The sequence below is a fragment of the Malus sylvestris genome, chromosome 8 (genome assembly GCF_916048215.2).
Source record: "Malus sylvestris chromosome 8, drMalSylv7.2, whole genome shotgun sequence".
In the NCBI taxonomy this organism is placed as follows: domain Eukaryota; kingdom Viridiplantae; phylum Streptophyta; class Magnoliopsida; order Rosales; family Rosaceae; genus Malus; species Malus sylvestris.
This window is the reverse complement of record NC_062267.1, coordinates 2,321,395-2,331,261: the sequence shown is the minus strand read 5'-3', so window position 1 is coordinate 2,331,261 and position 9,867 is coordinate 2,321,395. Positions and strand designations below refer to the sequence as shown.

Genomic DNA, 9,867 nt, shown 5'->3' with positions numbered 1-9,867 from the left:
CAAGTCTACATTATTAAGCTTAATTCATTATTCTTGTCATTTGTAAGTTCTTACGCTTAAGCCCTATTAGCGATGATATTTACTGTCGATTTTAATTAGCGAATGTGTACATTTTGTCTAAGATCATAAGGTATATAAACAAATCATACACTTTTTATTCATGCCGTTCGTCATCCATCGCTGTAATTTGTTACAAAGTATTTTGGTTGTAGATGCTTCATTGAATATGTTTACAATTACAACCAATTTGAGTTGATTGTGTAGGTTGAGAGTTTATAGTAAGTATTGAGTTTGTGTCTTGATATAGGCTAGAAGGAGTTACAGAGAACTTTCTTTATTTCTATTTGTTTTGTTTAACTTTGTGAGTGTTTTTTCCTTGCCATATATATTTTTCGGAGACTCTCTCTCTACCATCTTATAATTCAACACTAATTAATGTTCCAACATTATAAAATATTGTGGAAAAAACATGAGGTGGCAGAGAGTTCATAGATTATCTTATTTTTGATAAAGTCTCATTAACATTTCTCTTAATTGTTATATTAGAAATTACAATTTAATGTTTTTTACTTGATCGATATTCAAATTTTAGTTATTCATAGAAGGGTTCGAACTCAATTGTAAAAGAATCACAACCCACACTAACCTAGTCAACTTATATACGCAAAAATATACATAAAAATTATAGCCTTCAGCAAAAATTGATGGAAGAAAAACATTGTAACAATAAAAGCAAAAAAATCTAGTCCACATTTCCTTAAACTTCATATCCATGTCAATGCGAAATCAATTAATGACAAGACCAAGAAGTCAAAATTCCAGCAAAAATATATGTACTGTATAAAAAAAATTAGGTTGTAAATTAAAAAAAAAATTATACATTCCAAATAGTGGACAAAGATCCCAGCCGGATCTCACCTCACCAAATCCTAAGGATTCGGACCCTTGAAATTTGATAAAACGGCTACAAACAGGGGCCCTTCTAAAATGATAATAATTGTAATCGTTGAATCAAATTTCAAATATCCGGATCTCCGAATCCTTAGGATTTGGTGGGGGCTGGGATCTCTGTCCATAAATAGTAATCCTTATGATAATGGCAAAACTACTGAATCTGCAAGAAAGTAATTATTGTTTATAGTAAACAGTATTTGCCATTGGAAAGGGATCCTTCGGATCCCTTCTACCAAATTCATCAATCCGGACATTTGAAATTTGATATAACAACAAAAATTATTATAACTTTTAAAGGGCCATGTTTTTAGCCATCAAATTTCAAGAGTCCAAATTGATGAATTTGGTGAAAGGGATCCGGAAAGAATTCATTTTGTTTGCCATTGACCTGCTATAATTAAAAATAAATAGAATAAAAATTTTAAATTGGCTAAAAAATTAAAACCAAAAAAAATGTGTTGAGGGAGGCGCCCTATCGCACCACCAACCAAAAACAGAGACATTTCCAAAGTTCACAAATTCACAAGAAAACAATTTAAAAATCCTCACCGGAGGCATCTCCTCTCCCTCTCACCTTCTCCCAACTACCCGCCACATCGTTCACGATGAAGGCATCTTTGAAGGGCAGTTACGACACTGAAAAGAGCGGCGCCGCCGCAAACGTCGCCGTCTTCGCCAGCGATGTCAAGTTCCGAGCTTCACTCACCGACGCCACCTTCGCTGCCGGACCCAGCTTACACGGCCTGGTCCTCGCCGTCGAGAAACCCGGCTTCTTCATCGTTGATTACAACGTCCCCAAAAAGGTAGGCAGATTTCGGCAACTGGGTGTGGTTTCAATTGGGTGCCCTGTGTGAATTTAACTGTAAAAATGGTGGCTTTTGTCTTTTGGGTGTGTGCAGGACTTTAGGTTTCAGTTCATGAGCTCGGTTAGGGTTGCGGGGAAGCCGTTGAATTTGAATTACATTCACATGAAGGGAGACAACCGGACGATTCTTGACGGGACCCTGGTGCTTGATTCGGCCAACAAGGTGTCGACGAATCACGTGCTCGGCTCGAGGAACGGGAAGTTCAAGTACTCTTATCTGCACGGCGGAGCGACGACGTTTGAGCCGTCTTACGATTTGGCCAAGGATTCGTGGGATTTCGCGGTGTCCCGGAGGTTTTATGATGATGTGCTCAGGGCTTCGTACCAAACATCGAGCAAGCTGTTGGGGTTGGAGTGGTCGAGGAGTTCTAAAATCAATGGCACTTTTAAGGTAATTAAGCTTTTCAAATTGATATTTCTTGGTTTACTTAGTGGGTTTTGATTTGGTTGCTTTAATTGCAAATATAATTTTGATGTTTGAATGAAGTATGGAATTTGAATTTTGGGTTGTTAATGATTTGTGCCTGCTTTCGGATTATGGTCCTAGTTTTGAATAACTAACATAGTGAGTGTAAATCGATTATTGCGTAAGTATGTGTTTTATGGAAACGATGTCCTCTCTCTGTCGACAATTGTGTCATCTTGGGCTTCCGCGCGTCTTCACTAGATTTGATATGAGTAGATTGAGTAGGGTATGCTTTTAGCACTTAGGAGATGTCATTGCATTCGGTTAGTATTCGAGCGAAATTTAATTATGCTAAAGAATTGATTAACCTCAGTTGGGGGAAAAGGGTGACGTTGGTCTTTCCACACGATGGTGTTGATGGAGTTGATGATTGTGAAATCGGATGTGTGTGACACTCCGGAAAGGGTGCTGTTGGAACGGCTGCAGTTTTGCCCCTATGAAGTTGAAATTTTGTTTTTGTTATGTCATTTTGTATGTCTGTCAGTCCAAGTATACAAGGGTTTATTGTAACAGTTTGTCCTATGAATTGCAAAGAAGCAGCATCAATTTTGCAACACACTCAGTTCCTCCAACTCTCAAGTGTGTTGCAAAACAAGGCGGTCTGATGTTTTTTGCGTTAAGGGTTGTGGTTGTGGCAGTGACCAGAGCTACAACTGTGGTTTGTCCTACTAGTGGGGTAGTTGGATTGAAACTTGATGGTAGTAGCATCAAAGATAACGCTTCATGTGCACAGCGGTATTGCAGTGGAGTTGTTCGATCGTAATGTTGCCATCAGTTAAATGTTAGTAATACATTTTTCTTCCAATTTAGACGGATCATAGAAATTCATATGTAAAGAAACTATTGCCTCATACTCGGTGTACTCTGGGAATGTTGCTTCCGAGTGTTTTCTTATGACTTCTAATCTTGTAGCGTTTTGCTTCTCTGTTGTTTTAAAATCAAGCGTTGCCTGATAACGTTCTTGTATTCTTTCCAGGTTTCAGCGTCTGTCAATTTGGCGGAGGAACGAAAGATGCCAAAGTTAACTGCCGAGAGTACGTGGGATCTTGAAATGTGATTCATTGTTGTTATCTTTTCTTGTAGTCTGATAAACGATGTAGAATTGTCTTACGATGGCTCTAAACATCGTTGATAAAAATTCATGGTATCTTGTTACGGGTAGCATCGACTATCTTCTTGAAAATTTAATCTTCGATGGTCCGAGCAGCCAAAAACTTCGTTTGCAACGTGAAATGTTTCTCTTGGAGGAACTTTGGCCTGTTTAGGGCTAATTTATACTGAAAATACGCATCTTTGATTTGCTTGAGAATGGTTCATGAACTTTACTAAGGAAGTGAGCGCGCAAGTAAATTCAAATTCAAAGAATTTCAAGGCTCAATCTTCTGTGTTCAGCTTTCGTTTTTTGTTCTGTGCTGCAGAGTTAGAATTGGAGAGTGATACACAGCTAACCACGTGTTATAATATAGGTGTACGCATAATATCGTGATATAAAATTCTTTACGCAAATTGGAATTTTGGAATAATATTAGTGAAAACTTCGAAAAATACTCTCTACGAAAATTCAAGAGTATATTTACGTTGTTGAGCTTAACGGTTGAATACGTTTATGAATCCAAGATAACATGTAAACTTGAGCCACTTAACGATTGAATAAGCGCTTATGAATTAAAAGGCGAATTTGAACCAAGTTTTTATGGTTTAAACCATTGTAAACATAGATAATATTGAATGCTTTAAAAAAAAGGTGCATTTTTGTTCACCATCTTCAAGTGGTGGTAATGTTTACCATTATATTTTTGAGAGTTGATCCACTACATAGATCTCAAAATTTAAACTTATCTAACTATGATAAATAAGGTAGTAAATACTACTATCACCTATTCCAAAAAAATGGTATACAATTACGAATGAGGACGGATCCTCAAATCGTGTCTGTTCATCGTACTCGTGCGGTCAGAAATCATTTTAAATACTTTTATTTTAAATTAAATATGAATAGTACATGATGAAAATTGACTGCACGATATACAATAAACGGACACGATTTGAGGATCCTCACGAAGAGGAGAAAATTTTCATTGTGACCGGAACACGAGGGTACACCACATGTTTTTATATAAGTAGTGAGAAATTTTACTTTTTAAGTTATTAAACTTTTAGCACACATATTCCACCATTTGTATAGTAACAAGTGATATACCACTCCGTTTACCAATTACCCTGAAAAATCTCTCTACAAAGAGGATCCGGAGAGGATTCTCCTGGTACACTTACCTATCACCTTGACCTCAAAGCTACAATCACAACCGCTAACCAAAATTAGAAAAATCCGACGGTGCTGATGTTTCGTCATGAAAGCAGGTAAATTTGGCGGCACTGACAAATTCCCCAAAAGAAATTTAAATAATTTGGCGCTTACACATCGCTGCCCTTTATCTGTTTTCTCCTCAGGTATTGGATCAGATCCGCCCCAAAAATTCATAATCTTACAGAACCCTAAACCCTAATTTAATTTTTCTTCATCCATTACGCCGAGGAATTCAATTGCAGAGATGGACAGCGACGATGACTTTGAGCTACTGTCACTGGAGGCTGCTCCTCCGGTCCGCGAAACGAAGCTGAAGCGCTTAAAGAAAGCAATTAGGGTTTCCGAAGAGCCTCCCGTTGACGAATCCGAGAGTGGCCCAGTGAATCCCTCTGAATTCGAAGCTCTAAGCCTTGAGGAATCGAATGAGCCGTCGAGGTTAGGGTTGGGATCAGAAGGTTTGGGCGGCGAAGGGGATTCTGATTCCGGGTTTCACGGTTTGGGCGGTGGTGAAGGTGAAATGAGTTCTGGTTCCGACGGGTTGGGCGGTGGAGGTGAAATCGATTCCGGGTTTGATGGTTTGGGCGGTGAAAGTGAAATGAAGTCGAATTTTGATGGTTTGGGCGGCGGTGAAGACGGCAATGGAGCTAAGAGGGTTTTGGATTTTGATTCTGTGGAAGAGGAGTTTGGTGAAGAAGGCAAAGATCGAAACTGGGAGATGCCGGAAGAAAGTGATGATGTGAGGGTAGAAGAGACGGATAAGAAACGGTGTAGTTCTGATGGCTTTGAGGAAGAAGAGAACATGAAGAAGAGCAAGAGGGCCAAGAGCGAAGCTGCAGCTGTCAAGGGCAAGAGAACGACTGAAAAAGTATTGCGAAATTTTGTGTTGCATTCAGTAAAATTGGTTTGAAATTCATTTATACTGTTTGCTTAGTCCTAAATTATTCTGATTTTGTAGGAAAGAAAAGAGCATCTGAAGCAACTGCATGCTGAATCTCAGAGACTTTTGCGAGGTACAAACAAAGTGATGCTAATTAAATAGTTAATTTGCCATGTATAGTCTTACTTGTGTCTTATTCGATATCATCTTCCCCGTGTTAGAAACCAGAGATGCAGCATTTAAACCCATACCGCTTGTTCAGAAGCCGATATCTTCAGTTCTGGAGAAGATTCGGAAAAGGAAACTGGAGGTTTCACAAAAGTTGGTATTCTATTTTTAACTGTAGATATGTTCGTAGGGTCTTAGTGTTTATTTAAATAATTAATAGTTCGCGTTGGTCTTTTGAGTGTTGCAGATGTAGTAGTACAAGAGATTATAAGGTACTGAAAGCGGCAACTGAGGAGCCAATTGCATCTCAGACTGAAAAGGGGTATAGTGCAAATGAGGTGTGCAAAGATGGGTCTAATGATAAGGAGGAGCATTCAAACGGTGAAAATGTTCCTTCCGGGATGGTAAATCGAATTCGAGTTTCTTGATCAATTTTGTTTTTATAGATATAAAAGTGCATTCCACTTAGTGGGAAAAGGCTTTATTGTTGTTGTTGTTGTAGATGTAAAAGTGCATTGACCGAGTGTTTCTTCTTAACAACAAATAATGGGATAGGGATATATGCATCCATGGATTTGAGTAATGAGCTACTTTTTATAATACTAACGCAAACAAAATTTTGTGATTTGGAAAGAGCTAGTACTACGGTTTTCAATGTGGAAAAAGAGGGCTTTTTAATTGGTAATCCAAAAAACAATATGGTTATCATTTCAATCCTTCTTATGTTACACCTGAGTAGTCTTAAAATATTCTTTCTGTGAAACCCTCCTGATAGTCTTTTGCATTAAGTTGAGACAGACTTGAGATTCAGTTAATGGATGTATATGTTGAACTGCAGGATGTTGACAAGGAACCCAAACAAACATTTCGAGCACCTATTGATGATACTCAGGTTCTTTTTACATTTCAACCAGATTTATCATTATTCTAGAGGATTTTGTATTTGAGCATAACTGTTTCACCTTGTGCATTGTTGCAGGACCTGTTTTCTGATTCCCAGACTACCGACTCCAAGGATGATCTGCCAAATGATGATCCTAAAAGTCCGCTGGAAGAGGTTTTTGCACCGTCCATACCTGCCATGAACTTAAAACTTGACTCTGCTCCTCCTGATGATGTGTAAGTGTTATTTGTTTGTATTCATATCTTGTGAAGGTGAAGCACTCAAGTAGTTTGTGTCATTATTGCATTCAAATGTTTCCTAAAATTAATTAAGTTGGATTTAAAAATTCTGGTAAATGGACAACGATACTTCTCTCTTTGTAGTTCTTCTGACGAGGAGGACTACAATGACAAAGAAAATATTGCTCCTTGTTCTCCTGAAGTGGCTGACGTGCCTTCATCTCCAATCGGTGATCCTGTAAAAGCTTTTGTGGATGATGAAGCTGAGGAAGAAGACGATAGTGATCATGACCTACATCGGTTCGAAGATACTGACGAAGATGAGGATGATGGAGACACTGCGGAGCTTAATGATATGATAGCAACTGGATATGAAGAAAGGCCAGTTGATGATGAAAGGCGGAATGAACTCCATCAAAAGTGGCTCGAGCAACAGGATGCCTCTGGAACAGAAAAACTTATGCAGAAGCTGAAGTTTGGTTCTAAAGGAAAAAAAACAGCATTGGTTGAAGAGAAAGATGCAGAGGGACAGGAAGATGAAGAGTTTGGTGATGAAAATGCAGAAGATGAAGAGCTTGGTGATGACGATGCAGCAGAAGATTCAGCACCAGCAAATGCTGTGCGAATGAACTTACGAGAAATAAAGCAAATGATGCCTCTACTGTATACTGATAACGATGATGTATACTTGTCATCTGACGATGATGAGACAGAAAAGAGACTATCTAAACAGTGCCTGTCTGAGAAAGCTGTGAGTTCTTATCGGTTTATTGAATGTGTCTTCAAATTTAGGTCCACTATACCTTATGACGGTGGAGTATTTTCATTGTTTAAATCATTTATCCATGCTAACGTTCTTTAACTGCATTTGATGTCATTTTTTCTGTACATATTCTTTTAACTTACAAGAACATTTTGATTTGAAACAGGAAATGCAGGCTACTTTCTTGTCACCAGCAGAGGATGAGAGTTCAAAAGAAGTTTTTGGTCATATAAAGAAACTGAATATTGCGCCTGATACTAAGAAGGCCAAAGCCCCTTGTAAGATCTGTTATTTATCATATTTTACCGTTGTGTAAATTTTTTCCTTGTAGTCTGCTGATTTCATTTTGATTTTAACTTGATCGTCATCTGTCCTACTGTTTTATTTTGCAGCCTTCCCCAATATCCTGCTTGCAGGAGGAGACAGGAGCATATCATCAAAGGTAACTTGATATAGAAGTAGATGCAACATGAATATTATCTTGCTATTTCGGAACAGCACAAAGAAACATAAACCCTGGTGTTTTAGCCAAGTTTTTGTAAGACATGCCATTTGATCACAACTCTGTTATTCGTAAATTTTGCAGTCATCCTTCTTAGGTCGGGGGTCAAGTCATTCTCTGCCCTCATCCAATAAGCATGGACTGAGCACAGTTCGTTCTTTCATCTTAGTACGAGGTGACAGCAATAGTAGGAGCTCAATGTTGGAGGATTCTTCAGACACGGTAGCACATCTAGATCTTATTGTATGGTTATTCTGAAAGTTGCACTAGGTATGTTTAGCAGTTTGGTTTTCTTCTGCTGATCAAGAATCCGTAAGATATCAATGCCAAATGGGAAATAGTAGGAATAACTTGTTACGCCAAACCATCACTTTTTTTTTTTATCGAAAACTGAATATTAACCGGTTATGGACTGAAATGCAGATACAGAAGGAGATTCTACCGAAAAAGACTACTACAGCCAAGCTTAGCAAGTCCAAGGCAAAGTTTACTCAGAAATCGTCACCTGACACGGTATCAACTGAAGCTGTTGCGAATACAGAAACACTGGTTGAAGCTGGTGCGCAGGCGGAGGCATCAGCTGAAGCCGGTATGGGGACAAACACATCAGCTGGATCTTCGTTACTCACGGTATTAAGGCAGCCTTCCTTGTCATCAAAGCGATGCACCGGGGAGATTACTGTTGACCAAATCGAATCCGTCTTAGCTTCATTGGAAGACGGAAGGAAATCGAAGCGGGCGAACGGACATGTATACAGAAGAACCTAGTGTGTGCATAAGAAACATTGATCCTGAATGGTGTTCAAGTAAAATGAAAGACGTTGTGATTGCCTCTTGTTCTTAGTTCATTCACAATTGGGCTAAACTTTTAGGTTAAATTTAAGTTTGTAATAAAACCTAAAATTTGGATAGATTTAGATAAAAAAGGTAAGCTATGTTAGTGGTGGGCTCCCATAATACGCACGAAGAAATTGAAGACTATCATGCCCCATTTTCTTGCACGCAACAAAGTTGTAGCGGGTGATGCTCTCGTTGATAACTTTGTCTTCCACTTTATTCCATCCCAACAACTATTTTGTAATTCGATGGTTGTAAAGATTGGGTCGTTGGGTGATCCAACATCCAAATTCAAACTTTTTATTTTGAAATATAATTTATAAATAAAATAAATATAATGGTAAATTTACGGTCCAAAATTAAAGCATATTTAATTATTATTTTTTATTTATCAAATTTTATATATTTTTAAATTAAATTAGTATAACATTTATATTTAACTTAAAAAAAAGTTAAAGAAAAAAAATGACTTAAATTCACACTTTAAGTAATCTCGACTAAAATTTTAAGTCAAAATTATTAGAATCAAAATTAATCTTATAATTTAAAATTATTAATTGTTAAGAAAGAGAAAATTCTGAGAATTAAATCCATATCAAAGTTAATGCATATTACATTTCTCCATTACAGTAAAACATTATTTGCCATAACTTTTAATACGTAATAATTACACAAGTAAATTGTAGCATTGATTTCTTAACTTACTCAATTGGAGTAATGATCCCTTAACTAAATATCTATTACCATTAGTCCATCAACTCATCAAAACGTGCATCTATGGTCCTTCAACTAAAAATTCATTACCATTGATCCTTAAACTTTAATCCAACTAGAGAAATGGTTCCTTAACTTTAACCCAATTGGAGCAATAGTCTCTCAACTTTAACCTAATTGAAGCAATAGTCTTTCTAACATAACTCATTTTAACAAAATTCTAACGACGTTGATGAAAATGACCGTAACTACATATTTTGATGAGTTGAAGGACCCAATAGTAACAATGAT

At 37.5% G+C, this 9,867-nt stretch overlaps 2 protein-coding genes across 5 annotated transcripts; both read left to right on the top strand.

The window, feature by feature from the left end:
- Positions 1-1,411: 1,411 nt before the first annotated feature.
- On the top strand, positions 1,412-3,468 carry LOC126633481 (outer envelope pore protein 24B, chloroplastic-like). Its single transcript, XM_050304096.1, has 3 exons — positions 1,412-1,757; positions 1,854-2,210; positions 3,262-3,468. Exons 1-3 carry the CDS (start codon positions 1,560-1,562, stop codon positions 3,340-3,342), a joined length of 636 nt encoding a protein of 211 aa, XP_050160053.1. The 5' UTR covers positions 1,412-1,559; the 3' UTR covers positions 3,343-3,468.
- Positions 3,469-4,594: 1,126 nt separating this feature from the next.
- Positions 4,595-8,860, top strand: LOC126630982 (uncharacterized). 4 transcript variants are annotated; one of them, XM_050301141.1, is made up of 12 exons: positions 4,595-4,646; positions 4,737-5,458; positions 5,549-5,603; positions 5,692-5,791; positions 5,886-6,042; positions 6,477-6,530; positions 6,618-6,757; positions 6,905-7,511; positions 7,690-7,801; positions 7,916-7,965; positions 8,110-8,247; positions 8,449-8,860. In XM_050301141.1, the coding sequence occupies exons 2-12, from the start codon at positions 4,838-4,840 to the stop codon at positions 8,791-8,793; spliced, it is 2,379 nt and encodes a 792-aa protein (XP_050157098.1). In that variant the 5' UTR covers positions 4,595-4,646; positions 4,737-4,837; the 3' UTR covers positions 8,794-8,860. The 4 variants fall into 4 exon arrangements, with proteins under 4 accessions (XP_050157098.1, XP_050157100.1, XP_050157099.1 ...); XM_050301143.1 differs by having other exon boundaries at positions 4,611-5,458; positions 8,110-8,295; positions 8,449-8,474; XM_050301142.1 differs by having other exon boundaries at positions 4,612-5,458; positions 5,692-5,800; positions 5,898-6,042.
- Positions 8,861-9,867: the final 1,007 nt, after the last annotated feature.